This window comes from Microplitis demolitor, chromosome 1 (assembly GCF_026212275.2).
Source record: "Microplitis demolitor isolate Queensland-Clemson2020A chromosome 1, iyMicDemo2.1a, whole genome shotgun sequence".
Classification (NCBI taxonomy): domain Eukaryota; kingdom Metazoa; phylum Arthropoda; class Insecta; order Hymenoptera; family Braconidae; genus Microplitis; species Microplitis demolitor.
Window position 1 is genome coordinate 18,663,520 of NC_068545.1, and position 15,783 is coordinate 18,679,302.

Below are 15,783 nucleotides of genomic sequence, written 5' to 3' on the forward strand. Positions count from 1 at the left end.
TGTTGGATGCAGACTAGAATCTTGTAAGAGCGAACCAATGAAGCGTGTGGGTTGAATTAATTAATGAAAAATTAATAATCGTTCAGTAGCATGCATTAGTAATTTTCTTTCACTACAAAAAAAAATCTAGAACTTAAAAAAAAATTGAAAGTTAAAAAAAAAATAATAAAAAATTAACATGCGTACACTTGAATAACAAAAACTTGTTTCTATTTTTTAATGGAAATTAACTACCTTTTGCATGCATACTGAGGGATATGTCAGTATTAAAGCTGGTCATTGTTCCTGGAAAAATTTTCACAGTAATATAATCACTATTTTATTTTTATTTATATATTTTTTAAATTAATACGAGGGTGTCAAAACATCAATTGACATTGGTAACAAAATTCAATGTAAATAAAAATAAAATAAATATATAAAATATAGATGTTAATAAAATAAATAACGACTCTACATGATACCAAATAATTAAAGCGCAATACCCATGCACATGTCCCATAGTTATGTTTATTAATATTATGGTTGTATTTGACGCAGCAATTGCGAAACAATTATAGATGTTTATTTATTTGTATATACATAAATGTCTAGAGTTAACGTGCAAGGATGATTGTTTATTATCTACATAGTAAACTAGATAAATAAAAGTACGAACCTGATTAACAGACTCAAGAAGACTTCCCAGACTATTTTGGCTCTCGACATCCTTCCAGTGCGCACGATTTCTGTTATCCTGATGCTCATCTTTGCTGTAATTATCCGTATGATCCAATTTAATTTTTTTCGCTCCTCTCAATTCATTTTCAGTGGTAGCTTTCAATCTAGAGCAGCACTCAACAAATAATTCCTCATCAAAATTCAAAACTTTTCCCTCTCGTGATGATTTTTTAGTGAGCTCTTGAGTCTCCTGAGGCGGAACATCCAACGCGTTGTCTTCAATAGCGTCCGTCGGGGCAATAGTGACCACACCCGATCTGCTCTCCTCATTCGACGAGCGTATTATTATTTTTTCCCCTGAAAATTCGCTCGAACATCGCCTAGTTATTTTTATACTTTCATCATCCTCATTGTCATTGTCATTGTCATTGTCATCGTCTTCATTATTATCTTTGCTGATTGTAGTTGCACTGTCTCGCGAGCTGTCAGGTAAATTACTCGCATAAGAAGGCGATAAACGACCGCAGACAATATCTTCTTCTTCTTCGTTCTCATCATCATTATTGTCATTGTCGTTGTCATAATTGTTATCATTATCATTGTCAATATCAGTGGGAGCTTCGATATCATTTTCCGAGTCACGTGTCGTAAGTGAAACCATGTCTGGCGTCGAAGAACGCTCGCGCGGGCAACTGGGTACACGCGTATGAATTGATTCCAATGAATTTGTGTCATTAAATAAAAATTCATCAGTTTTATTTATTTTGTCATTTAAATCCTTTAAACAATTATCCTCGTTGTTAATCGACATTAATTCCTCATCATTTTTATCATCAACTTTATCATTATTTGCTAATATTTTATTTATAAACTCATCTTTACTCTTATTATTTAATTTATCACACGACTTTATTGATTCTTCAATAAAATCATAAACATTTTCATCTTTTTCTTTATCTTTTGAATTTTTAATTAAATTTGATTGCTTACTGATTTCATACGCCAGTTCGTAAGGTATTGATTCTTCTTCGAATGCTCGTGAGATTCTTTCTTCCGCCCGTTTTTTACTTTGTCGACATCGTGAATTCGTAAATTCATTCTGCTCAGACATTAACGACGACGACTTTCCCTCCAATGATCCAGCAACTGATTGATCGATTTTCTTATTCTGCGTCGCATTTTTTGTTTTTTCAGACTTGTCCACTTTATTATTTTTCTTTTCATTATTCCAATTGCGCCAATTATTTGTCCTGTCGTCATGCGAATCGCTGTCTGATTTTGACACCCAGTCATCGAGTACTTCTTTAACTTTATCAGCCTTTTCCCCGGCAGTCAACGCCCGTCCAAACACACTCTTTACAATTTTACTTTTATTTTGCCCCGCGGTATCTTTTTTATCGTTATCATACTCGCTATCACTGCTGCTGTTATTACTGCCCTCTGTAAACTTTTTATTTTTATTTCCCCGACTCTTCTTGACTCGTGACTTGGACACTTTAATATTCAAATCAAAGCTGTTGTCTTTAACATTATCATCAACAAAATTTTTATTCATTCCGACAATTAAACCCTTTTCCTTCTCCTTCTCCTTCTCCTTTTCTTTTTCTTTTTCTTTCTTATTTTTTTTAGTCACGTCCTCGCTCTTATTTTCGATATCGCAAGATAAATTTTTATCACCTTCATTGTCCTCGTACTCTCCACCTAAATTTGATTGCTCGGCGCTCAATAATTTTTGTATGTCACGTGATACACTTTTCCTTGAATCTTCGTCGCTATCAAATTCAATTAAACTTGAATTTTTATTATTCTTTATAAATTCATTGCTCTTTAATTTTTCAGTGATATTTGAAAAGTCTAAGCTCAGTTTCGAATCACTTGTCAGCAACTGCGATGACGTCAACACCGTTGATGACAACAAATTGATTTTATCAAGCATCACTAATTGATCAGTATTATTTTGGGAAGGCAGCAAATTAGTTGGAACATTATCATCATATTTATTATTAATTACCTGTTTATGCTCTCGTTTATCTACTAAATTATTAATCGCGCTATTAAATGAGGCATTTACATCATTATCTTTATTCGAGTGTACTTGAGTTATTACTTTATCAGCTAAAGGCGGTGAGTCTAAATCCAAATGCTCGTCAGCGAGATTTATTTTACGCTGGACTTCCGAAAGTGAGTCTGCGGTTTGTTTCAATGGCGTTGAAGTGCCATCGGGTAGCGGACTTATTTGATCTGTTAATACGTACTCATCGTGAGTCATGTTTTCAGTTATTTTAGAAATTTCTTCATCAAGTAGCTCGTCTTCAAGATCCGATGTTTGCAGCGGAGGATTTAAACTACTAGCTTTAATACTAGTTTCTTCGGTATTACTCTGCGGCAAATCTTTTTTAGCCACTTCATTCAGAGGTTCCTCAGGCAGAATTTCTTTAAACTCATCATCTTTTTTATTTCTGTCATCAGCAGAGCCATCAATTTTTTCAGTATCGTCTTTATCTTTCTCCTGCGTAATTGAAGCCGAAGTCAAAGCCCGTGAAGCGTCAGCTTCTGAATTTCCGGCAACTGTTTCGCAGCGATCGATAGACGACACAGTGGCGTCATCATGGGACATTGATTCCTCTTGCTGCTGTTGATTCTGCTGCTGATTAATAGCATTCTCCTCTTCAATCTCGACAATTTTGCTCAGTTGTATCAGATGCGATTGGGACAAACTATGTTTCTTCAGGGAACTCTTCCGCGTGAAACTAGTCGTGCAAATTTGGCAGAAAAATTTAGCAGCTTCTTTTGTGAATTTTTTCTTCTTCTCAACGATAAGAATTTCCCCAGATTTAGTATGGACGACAGCAAAATTACCCGACGCACGTTTTTTCAAACTCGAACTATCTTCGATTTGATTGTCTGGGTTCTCTTTTCCCGATTCATCCGCTGCTACTGCTCCTACTTTTGCTTCTGCTTCTGCTACTGCTACTGGTCCTTCTACGACGACCTCTGCAGCCGGTGGTTGAAGCTCAAGAGCTTCGTCAGTCCCAGACACTATTTTTTTATCAACTTTAACTTGTTCAATATTATCCGTCGACTTATTTTCCACACTAGTTTCCACTTTATCGGATTCTTTACTCACTTCCACAGAAGTATGGTCATTAGTCTGAGAAATTTTGATAGCAGCAGAAACAACGGACTCCGAGTCGCTGTCTAAGTCATCACCAAAATCGAGTAAATCTTCAATTAAAAACACATTCTCTTTAGCTTTCCTTTTCAAAGTCTTACGTCGTTCAATTAACGTGTCATTTATATTATCAGCGTCATTAGACTGCTTAGTATCTTTGGGTGTAGGAATTTGAAAAGTAACATCAGCGTCACTGGGTTTACGCTTGGGCCTACGGCCGCGAGGTCGCGGTTCAGAAGTTAATTTTTCTTTGCTGTCATTCTGATTACTATCAGCCCCAGATGAAACATCTCGTCGTTCTTTTGATTTTTTACGCAGATTCGCAGCAACTATTTTATCTTCCGCTGAATGGTCATTGAGTGGTTTCTTTTTTGAGCCCCGGGTCTTTGTTTGCTGAACCTGAACCTGAACCCGAATCTGATCGTCAGGAATTTTTAATGACTCATCCACTGGTTCCGTCTCTTTCGTCAGCTCCGTAACCGTGTTATTAATATCTCCAATTGATTTATCTTCCGGCAACTGCAAATGTTCCTTTGCCAATGACCTTTTTTTCCCGCGTCGCTTTTTTGATTTTATTGGCTTCTCATCTATTTTAAACTCTTCCGCTTTGCTAACATATAAAATAGTTTGATCAATGCTTAATGAAATATCGTTTGAACTTTCCACATTATCAGAGTTATTAATATTACTAGAAGAACTTGAAGTTGAAATGGGAATTGAAGTTATTTCAGTAATCGACGCGGTATTTAAATTTGAAACCGAATCTTTGGACGCAACTTGTTCATTAAAATTAAATTTATCACTCGTAATAAATTCTTTGGATTTAGTTTTACGTTTAGGGCTTGGCTTTCCCGCTAAATCACTCAAAACTTTAACGCTGTCAATAATTATTTTATCATCGGGCTTTTTTATCTTCTGAGCTTGTAAATTATTTATATCACAACCCGCTTTAATATTCTCAAACTCGCCCAATATTTTGTCATCTTTGTCTTCATCACAGAGCTTAGTCTTTTTATTTGCATAGAGAACATCAGTTTTTGCATCACTTTTATCACCCGTACTCAGAACTTTACCCTCTTTGTAGTCATTATCGTCACCCTTTATTTTCGAGTCGATATTTTTTCTCTTACCCGGGCGTATTTCTTCATTTAATTCGTTAGCAACCTCCGAGGATGATTCGCGCTTAGCATTATTTATCAACTTCATAATATCAGCTAAGCACAAATCCTCCTCGATACGATTGCACTCTAATTCATCTTCTTCAACAGACTTGCGTTTGTTTTTAGTCTCGACAATTTCTAACGACCGCTTTTTTTTATTTACCTCGGAATTACCAATTATCACTTTATCATTTGACTTAAAAGTATCATTACACTGTGTATCATTACTTGTAACTGATTCTAAAAGATTAGTATTTAATGATTCCTGAGTAGGTAAACTTTCGCGAATAATTAAAGTATCCTCTGTCTTGGTTTTCTCTAGCTCTTGCTCTAGCACTAACGGGATCTCTTGTTCCTTATTCTTGTTCTCTAGCTCCCTTTCCATAAACTCAACTTCTTTATTACCATTTTCCGTATCAATTAAACTTTTATCATCTCTGCTCTCAGATATTCCGCCTCCACATCCTTCAGCTTCATCTTTTTTACCCGCTAATTTAACAACCACGGTACTTGTGTCAGTATTTGTTGTTGTACTTGTGGTTGTCGGTTCAAAAGTCGGGCCAACTTCGTCTAAAATAATGCTGAGCTCATCAGCCGCATGATCAAGCAATGAACCAACTTCGCCCTCCAGCAACGCGTCTTTTTGCTTGGCTATTTTCGATACTATTTTTTCTAAAAACGAACCTTTGCCTCTGGGTTTACGTCTTGAGAGATCCAAAATAATGTCATTAGTCGGTTCAGTGTTGGCAGTTGCTGGTGTCGGAACTGATGTCGATACTGGAGCTGCTGTTAATGCTGGGGATGCAGTACTCGATTTGCAAATCGCATTATCAGCTCGGCTCAACTCGACTTGTGTATTAGCGACCCGCGGTTCGGAATTATCATCAGAACTATTAACATCGCGCTGGATTTCTTGACTCGCTGTTTCATCTTTACCGTCATTAGCAACACACTCAATCATATTACGGGCATCGTCAACAATATTTTCATTAGCTGCGCTATTAGACACTACTACTGCGTTGGCATTATCAGCGGTAGTATTATTATTATCACCTAATTCCGTTCGATTATTTTGAGCAGCCGGCGCACTGTTACTGCTATTATTATGATTGTTATTACTACTGTTAGAATTTGAATTAGAATTAGTGTTAGTGTTGGTGTTGGTATGGTTGTTATTATTAATGCCAGTATTCAGACTAATATTATTGTCAATGGAGGTTTGCACAGTAAGTACAACACTCTGCTGAACTTCAACTGGAATATTAACGCCTTCAGTGAGAATTCCAATTACGTTATTTAACGTTCGCTTGACAACGCGATCACGTTTTGAACCCCGTGACTTTTTAGGCCGCGATACTTTGGGCTTTGATATGTTGACTGGCGTCTCCGAGGAATTTTCTTTCCCGCTGTCAATGTTAGAGTTACTCGACTCCTGCTGAAGATGCTCGAAACTTAAACTCACTAAATCAGCTGTCACAAGTTTCTTCTTTTCTTCACTCTCATTGTCTTCGTAGTCCTCGTCGTAGTCGTCGTCGTTCTTGCTATCATCAGCAGCGCTGGCACTGGCAGCAGCAGCATCAGCCTCCTCCTTGGCGTCTTTATTTTTTTCCTGTTCTCGTTGTTCCAGTACTGCTCCTTCACCCTCATTGTCTGTCTCCTTGTCGCAATTATTAACGCTCTTCACTGGTACCATTGTCGTCGGTAAAGCCGTTGCGGTAGACTCTAATGCTTTAATTGAACTAGCGTCGACGTCAATTGACGATTTTCTACGTCGTAAGCTTCTTCCGATTACCGATCCTACTTTCAATGAGTTATCGTCATTACTTGTAATCACTTCTGCTGATTTATTATCAACATCAGCTGCAGATATTTTTTCCGGTAAATGAATTATTTCTTTTATCTTATCAATCACTTCGCTGCTACTCTTCATTTCACTTCGCGTAACTTTTCTACCAACACTCTTATCAATTTTATCACCCGCTTTATTAGATAATTCAGCGGACTCTTGTTTATTAATCTCACTGATTTTATTCTGCCGGGTAATTATTTTGTTATTAACCCGAGTTACATTAAAACGATTGAGGCCACGACGACGGCGACCGCGACCGCGACCACGACCGCTGAAAACTTTAACAGGCGGAGTGATACCTATCTGACTGAAAAGGTCGTCCGTTGGACCCAGTAGTTTTTTAACTTCAAGCGGCACTTGCTGCAAATTAGAAAGCTCTTCTAATGATCCCGCTCGACGTTCCTGTCGTGCTTTACGTGACTCGACTTTGTTTATTTCGCTTTTTTTATCGGAACCAACGAGCAAGGCCTTGGAGTTCTTCTTCATGTCACCGCTAGTAGACGAGTTGTCGTCAGCAAACTTGGTGTCTTCCAAAGAACTATCCTGTCTCTTTACAAGTGAATCATCTTTGTCATCAGTAGTAGCTGAGGAAACTCTTGGTGAAAGAGACTTCCCTTTTCTTACTCTACGATCCCGGCCTTGTTTCAAACTCACTTCGTCTTTTTCTTCTACTGTTAATTCTACTTTCTCACTACTGCTTTCATGATTATTACTATTACTATTACTGCTATTATTATTATTATTAATAATATTATTATTATTATTACTACCTGGACAACTATCAACATTTTTATTTATTTTTTTAGCGCCTATTTGTTTTTGTCTTCCTCTTGCACCCGTTGATTTAACGGAATTATTATTATTATTATTATTATTATTATTATTATTATTATTATTATTATTATTATTATTATTATTATTATTATTATTAATTTTACTTTTATTACGCACCACATTATTATTTTTGGACATTGAATTGAATGTTTTAGCTCGGGAGTTACGAGAAGTTGAAGTGATTGGTGACAAAATAGGAAGATCGGACAATTTTTCGGCGGCTTCCGTCGCCTTGACAGTCGTCAGACCGTCAGCCTCCAAGATGGGCATTTTATCATCGGAAGACACTCTGGTGACTCTTTTTACCAATTCCCCATTTATAGAAGAATTTTTCTTCTCATTACTGTTACCTACAATTGTTTTAACACGTGATCGCGTAACAAGTGATGAACTAGAATCACTGTGTTGGATCCGAGGGCTATTACTAGTTTCAGAAGTCACTGAAACACTCGAGGATCCCCGACGTAACGATGTACTTTGTTGAGGATCACGTGCAAATTTACCATCCTGACTACGTAATTGCGATTTAGCTTTAATCGATGCGTGCGATAAACTTGGATTTCCCGTGTTTCTTTTACGTAATTTAATAGTATCATTTTTTTGTGTCAATAAACTGTTGGCAGAAGCAGTAGTAGTTTTAATAGTTGATCTCTTTAATGTACCTTTAATCTTGTTTGTTTGATTAGCCGTCTGTACTTGTTGTTGTTTTGTAATATTTGAGGAAGCGACAGTTGATTTAAAAGCTGCATTTGTACGTTTAAAATTAATTTTAACATTTTTCTTTTTACTAACAACCCTAACTCGTCCAACAAATTCTCCAGATCGATTATTTAATTTCGCATTCTTGTTGACTTGAACGGCCGCGGATGTACGACGTTGAGACTCGGGTGAACTTTCAAACTTTTCCGTCTCCTTTAATTCTTTAGATCCGTTAATGCAGCTGCCTCTACCGTTGCTACTCTCGCCGTCATTATCATACTGTTGTTTATTATTATTATCATTATTATTATCAAGGTTATTGGTTACAGCATCTGTAGACTTGTAATTACTAATAACACTCTCTATTGCGGCAGTTATATTATCACCGCGACACCGCTTGCGTTGAAATAATTTAGCATTCTTCAGTAGCTTATTTCGCAAGACCGTTTTGCTGGATAGACGCGTGTTCAAAGTGTCCGCCGAGAGTTTTGATCTTGTCTGGACCTATAATTAAATGAATTTAAAATGAATAATCTGGAGAAGACTAGGGATAAGAATGGCGGGATAACAATACAATTAGAATAGAATTCATGGAATTGAGTGAGCGAGTGACAATGGAACCTTTAAAGGTGACAATTTCAAATAGAAAAAAAAAAAGGTGTAGGATTATTTGCCCTACTAAACATTCAAGTCAGGATATGTCTACATATGTACGTAAGCACGTTTAAACGGGGCTGTTCTGATCAATACTCGACTTATATTTACTCGCGCGTTGCGCAAGGCTGTTATCCTATCAATTTTAACTTCTTTATTTTTTTTTATCCAATAGAATAGTGAATTTTAATTAATCGGTAAATGCAAACAGAGGGTACGTGATTGTTTAATCTTACTTTTCGTGGTCTGCTTTGTGCTGTTTCCTGTACGTCTCGACGTGTTGATCTCTTGGGTGGTAAATTTGCTAACATTTTCTGGATACTTTCATCTAAAAAAATAAATTTGTGTCTTCATATTTTATTTAAACTATTTTAATGTTATGTAAATGTTGGTTGTAAGTGTGCTGTTAAATTTAATACACTGGATTTTTATGTGTTGAACTGTGAAAAATTTATTAATGTAAAAGACCCGATACATGACAGCTGTCAAATTTTTTTTAGATTGATCGCTCTGCATACCGCGTGTCAATATGAACCATTCGCACAATTTAAAGCTTGAAAATTGGTGGAAAAATAACAATGAAAAAAATGCAGATTTTTTCAGAAATTTAGATACTGGAAAATTATTTGTGACAAAACTACTGGCTTAGAGACATCGTTTTAGGATTAAAAAGGGTTTTTTAACTTTTGTAGGAGCGACCGATGGTGAGTTATCGGTTATCAAAGTAAAAAGTATGGGTTTTTTAGGGATAGCTGATAACCCGATGAAAAATCATCCCACGGAGCTCACTGAGCCGCCAAATTGAAGAAGAAAGATAAATCTTAGTATCTGATCTCTGATTACAAAATTTATCGAAAAGTTTCTTTTAGTTGATGGTTTTTTTGTTGAAAAACTAAAAAAATTATTTTTATAATAAATAAATTAATATAATTCTATAAAAATTCCCCAGTCTATTATTCATAAATATATATATATATTTTTTTTTATAAAATTAATTAAACTTATCTTTGTCGTAATCTTGTACAATTATTTTTTAAATAGAAAATATTTCTGTATAAGTTAAGAATTTGGCAGAGAGAAATTACTAATTTTATTTTAATGTAAAATTTTTTTTTTTTTTATTAAAGTGCTCGAGGTACTTTTAAAAGTTGTCGAGTTTCACAGCAAGAAATATGATATCAACTTGTGATTTTAATACACCGTACTATTTTTCACAAATTATAAAATAAAAAAGTACTTTAATTTTTCACAATTTTTTTTTCGTCATAAAAAAAAAAGATTAAAAGGATAAGTGACATTTAAATACCCAAGTAATTGTTAATAAAACGTTCGCCATAAATAAATAATAATAAGTTAGTTAAAAAAAAAGTGTAATGAATAAATAATAAATAGCTTACGATCACTCGGCCGCACTCTAGGACCACTGGGTTGTTTCTCCCTCGGCTGATTGACCCTCGTCGTCTGTGAATTCTGTATGTTTCTCTTCATCCCTCGTTGTCGGCGCCTCCTGCTCCGGCTGCCGAAAGGCCGCCACTTGCATTTTTTCTTCCCTTTGCCAAAGAGACCCAGTAACCAGGCCTGATCGCCGCCGCACTCCAGCATGTGTCTGTGAAGCTCCGACAGTGTGGAGCAGAGTTTAGAGCACTTTGTGCAAACTCTGTCATCGACTGCGAGATTTTTGGCTTTTGCTGAGGTCGCAGTCGTCGGAGTCGCAACAGCAGAAGATGAACTGTGCCCAGGTAAAAATAAATGCTTGTAAAGCTCACGTTGATCGCCAGTAAACTCAAAATGAGAGCACCAGACATGGGGATGGGCAAGTAGTTTGTGATCTTCAATCTCTTTTAAAGTCAAGTATCTCGAAGAGCAAGCGCCGCATATATAAACTCGTGGTCTTGACCATTCGCCCGTAAGCTCTGCATATACTATTTCATCGGTCTTGACCGCTTCTGCTGAACACTCATCCCACCGCTTCAACTTCATAAAATTACTAAACTCATGAGTAAATTCAGTAGTACTTGATTTTTTATTATCCGCATTCTTACCCGTATTCGTTTCAGTACTAACAGAATTTAAATTATTTGAATGTAGAATCGAATGATAATTTTTATCAGATTCCTTGCTAACTGTATCTGCATCAGTAATGATCGTATCGATATCATCAATACTAACAGCACTAGATACAGTTTTATCTTCTGTCAACCGTGTCGTGGCATCCGCATCACTGGACTCAATCATCGGATCCTCCTTTAAATCAGTCTGGCTGGGATCGATGGCATTCGCAGTGGTAATGCTCATAGAAAACGAACTAGATTGTTGAATAGACAGTCTGTTTTGTGTAATTTTTTCCTTGATTACCTGCTGCTTTTTACGTAACGTTAGTTGGGTATAGATGTCAAACTTACTGAGGTCTTTTATCGAACAAGTCCACTGCTCTTTGCCGTCATACTTCCTCGGGAAGTTGTACTTTTCAAACGAAACTCTGCGTGGGTGTGAGCGACTTGTTTTACCGGGTTTCTGTGCATACTTGCTGATGGAATTTTCACACTTGTCGCTCGGTGAATATTCTTTGCTGTCTACAGGCGTGGCTGCAGTCAGAGAAATGTCTATGGGAAACTGGATCTGACTGACGGGTTCATGGAACGTTTGGTAATGCTGTTGGGACTGGGATTGAGTCTGAGATTGAGATTGAGAATGAGACTGAGAATTTGGTGGAGGCTGAGGCAGTTGAGGAGGCAATTGCTTAGTCTCATTAATTGAAGAATTACTCAGTAATTTACCATCAATATGATGAAGAAGATTTTCACGAATATTACAACTTACACTGCTGTAAAAAGAGCTGTCGAACTCGGGACTCGCTGGATTACTCAAGTCTTTATTAGCCAGCAGACGTGGAAATATATTTAACTTTGTTGAAGTTGCAGCAGTGGTAGTGGTTGTAATGGTTGTTGTAGTAGTAGTATTGGTGATGGTGGTGGTGGCAGTTGTAGAAGATATTTCAATACGTCTTTTGTCATCGTATGACTGGTGAGTCTGCTGCTCTGGCAAATCTCGAGTGCAGAGTGACTCTTTAACAGTGGCAATGTCTTTTGATCTGTCTAATAATTCTGAGGAAGAGGTTGTTCTTTCGACATTTACGGTACCACTGCTATTACTGTGAAAATCTCTGGTGTGTACATTTAGTGCTTCCTTTGTTGAGTACCTGGTACTGCATGGAATGCAAGCATGATATTTATCTGAGTGACATGTAATCATATGCTGAAACAGTCCCTCTAAGTTGTCACCAGGACCACAACTGCTAGACTTATCGGTACAGTATTGACAGTTTTGACTGCTCTTACGTGAATTTCGCTCGCTGCGTCTTCCAACACCTTTAAGCTGATGGACGCGCTCGGTGTGTCTCTGGCGCAGTGAAATCGATAGAAACTTACGGTCACAGTAGAGACATAAATGTCTTACTGTTGGTGATGTTGACTTAGGAGAAGTTGATGGCGCAGGTGACGAAGTTGAACTTGGGGAAGCTGAAGAAGAAGGAGTAGGAGTAGGAGTAGGAGTGGGAGTAGGGCTGGGAGTAAGAATACAAGATGGTATAGAAGACTTTGGAGATATTTGTAACGATGCTGGATATCCATCAGGCTCGCAGAATTTAAGAACAGGCGCAACTTTATCTAGTGGCAAACTGCAATGGAAACCTAGCGATCCTACCGACTGTGGTGGATGATTATCAACTGAATGTTCACACTGGACGATATCATTTAATAAATCATTCAACAAATCACGGCATATAGTCCTAATATCCTCACTCGATACAAAGTTACATTTATTGCTAAAAAATTTAACACCTGTTTGATGCTCACTTGGATCCGCTGGATCAGCATTATCTTTCGATGTTACTGCTTTCAGTATTGCGGTATCAGCGTCTGGGTTATCTGAGCTGGACTCAATAACATCAAGTGTCTCTATAGCAGCTGCAGTAACATTTAACGAGGACGAAGACGAAGAAGAAGACGACGATACATTTGAATCTTTGGTTTTAACAGATACTTCAGTGTCTCTACTACCCTCGGGCAGTTTATTCGTCTTAAACTCGCAATAACTAGTACCTACATCTTCTATTTTATTTTCTTCTTCCTCCTTCCTACCAGATATATCATTTTTATCTGCTATTTTATTTCCATCGGGCACTGCCGGTTCGACAGCGCTGGGCTCATGACCAACAGAATTTATTTCATCACTTTCATCAGCAATTATTCTAACCTGCTCCTTGGAGTCAGCAGGTGCTTTCAATCTGCTCGAGTCCTCGGTTTCAATCACTCCATTGATGCCTCCACTGCCAACGCGGCCCTCCGTTTCCGCGTCTTTTATTACTCCATTTAGTACAGTCATAACGTATTTTTCCAGTGTCTCGAGATTTCTCTCGACGCTGTTTCGGTCTTCGTTGTCAATCGTTTTAACGCAATCACGGCTTACAACAGATTCCGGTACTTTGCGCTTTAAATTGTTTATTACGTTTGACAATCGACTGCGTTTATCTTGAGCCGATTGACTACTTCGGCACACGGGGCTTTGATGATAATTACTGTAGTTATTAATATTATTATTATTATTGTTGTTGTTGTTTGTGTAATAACTGAGATGTTTATCTTGATAGTGAAATTGTTGTTGCTGTTGATTCAGAGTTAGTTCACTGTGATTGTGCGTCGAGGCGACCATTATCTTGCTCGCCGTCGGCAACGAAAAACGACCGATCGGGCTCGCCTCGACGCGCGTTCCTCTTCCATCCGCGACGTCCGCTGGTGAAGCCTCTGTAACGCAAAAAAATAAATAGTGTTATTATTACAAACAAACAAAACAAACAATATCCGCATCTAGTCCATTAATGAATATATCCAATAAAAATAAATCTAATTGCATTATCTTACGGTTTAATTGCTAAATTACATAATTACCAAACGGTATTTTTCAATGAGTGGGTTTAGTTATTCATAAATAAAGTATTCATGGGTTAAAAAGTGAATTTTGTTGTAAATTAAATACGAGACAGCTGGATCGATAACAAGTGAGTAAACTGGTAACCTCATTATCTCGTGGTTTCTCTTGTTCTCATTCTTTATCCACTTCCCCTCTCCTCTTAGTATAGCCCGTTGTCGTTATATATTATACGGACGTCGATTCTTATTTAAAAGTTAATAAATGAGTTACTGTGTCATACACATGCTTTTCTCAACTTGTAATTAAAATAAAAATAAAGTAAAGACCAAAGGGGTTGAAACGGAGTCTCTTTTTTTTACTTTGCTTACGAGTTATTATTTCAAGAGTTTGTTGTTATTGTTATTATTTTTAGTTGGGTTTTCTGTCATTTGCAGTCGCACATTTAAAATAAAAATCCTTCTTCAACTAGACCTTTATCCGGAAGTCCAGTAAACCCGACCGCGGCGATGAGGGAAGTGGTCGCAGGGAGAATCGATAACTGCCCCTACTACTATCAAAGGGGTTGCTACCTCGGCTCTTCTATACATTTGGCTTATATATGTATGTGTATATGTATGTATTTGCATGAATGTATGTATGTATGTATACTAAAATATATATATATATGGATGTACAGAATAGAGCACGGTACTATACCTAGTATGTAGAGAATATAGAAGATAAGAGATGGAGTAAATAGCAAAATAGCAATAACACCCGTACAAAAACATCAGTATTTGAATTTTCAATTTAGTAATGTAATACTTTACTTTTTTTGTTTTTGTTATTATGATTATTATTGTTGTTGGTTTTCATGAAAAGCTTAATATTGAATTACAGTTTTCGGCGTTTTTTATACGATGATAATGCTGAAATTTTTCGGCGTGTTTGATGGCTGCTGGAATCTTTTTATTCAAGAGTCTTTAATGTTTGACGTTATAATTTTAAATGTAAACAAGTAGAGGCAATGAAATTTTCAACGTAAAAAAGTACAACAAATAATAAAAATTAATGTCACATATGGAGAGCTTTAAATTTTTTATGTAACACTCCCGAGGGCGATAAAAAAAATCCGCGCAAAACTCGTAAATTTTTTTTTAGCGAATGTTTTAAATCAAAGGTATATATAATATATAGCATACATATATGAAATGATATGGAAGCTGAATTGAAAAATTATTGCTAGAGTTTTGATGAAAATAATGAAGATTTATGCTGAATTATTATTACATTTTATTGTGTTTGAGTTAAACAATAATGAGTTTTACTGCTATTCAAATTTTTTTTATTTATAAATTTATTAGATTTATGAATACATAAGAATGTGGGGATAAATATATGTAAAATGTAAAATTTGAATTTATACAAAACATGTAATTTTGCATATTGGTTTGAGTTTATATATATATATATATATATATATATATATATATATATATATATATATATATATATATATATATATATATATATATATATATATATATATATATATATATATATATTTGTTTTTATTTCAACATTTCGATTTAAAATTTTGTAGCTTATTGGTAAAAGTTTCGCAACAAGTTTCTGTTCACTTTTGAAAATATATATGTTATTTACGATAAGAATTCTGAGAATCACGATGACGTACTAAGATCCAATGCAGGTGGACTTTGGAGTTTGTATTATTGACTTTTAAAACTTGTCGTAAATTGTAAATCTCAAACATAATGTATAATATATAGCTACGCCCGAAAAGATTCCAAGGGTTTTCGCAGGTATATATCTACCGAAACTCGTAC

The 15,783-nt window shown here is 36.2% G+C and overlaps 1 protein-coding gene across 1 annotated transcript in view; it reads right to left on the minus strand.

Moving 5' to 3' along the window:
* LOC103578231 (uncharacterized) overlaps nucleotides 1-15,783 on the minus strand; it is a 38,261-nt gene that overhangs the window by 5,275 nt on the left and 17,203 nt on the right. Inside the window, exons 2-4 of the mRNA XM_053742372.1 lie at nucleotides 10,426-13,830; nucleotides 9,265-9,356; nucleotides 659-8,878 (exon numbers count right to left, since the gene is read on the minus strand). Of these exons, the coding sequence (XP_053598347.1) occupies nucleotides 659-8,878; nucleotides 9,265-9,356; nucleotides 10,426-13,738 (11,625 nt within the window). The 5' untranslated portion in view covers nucleotides 13,739-13,830. The remainder of the gene's footprint in view (nucleotides 1-658; nucleotides 8,879-9,264; nucleotides 9,357-10,425; nucleotides 13,831-15,783) is intronic.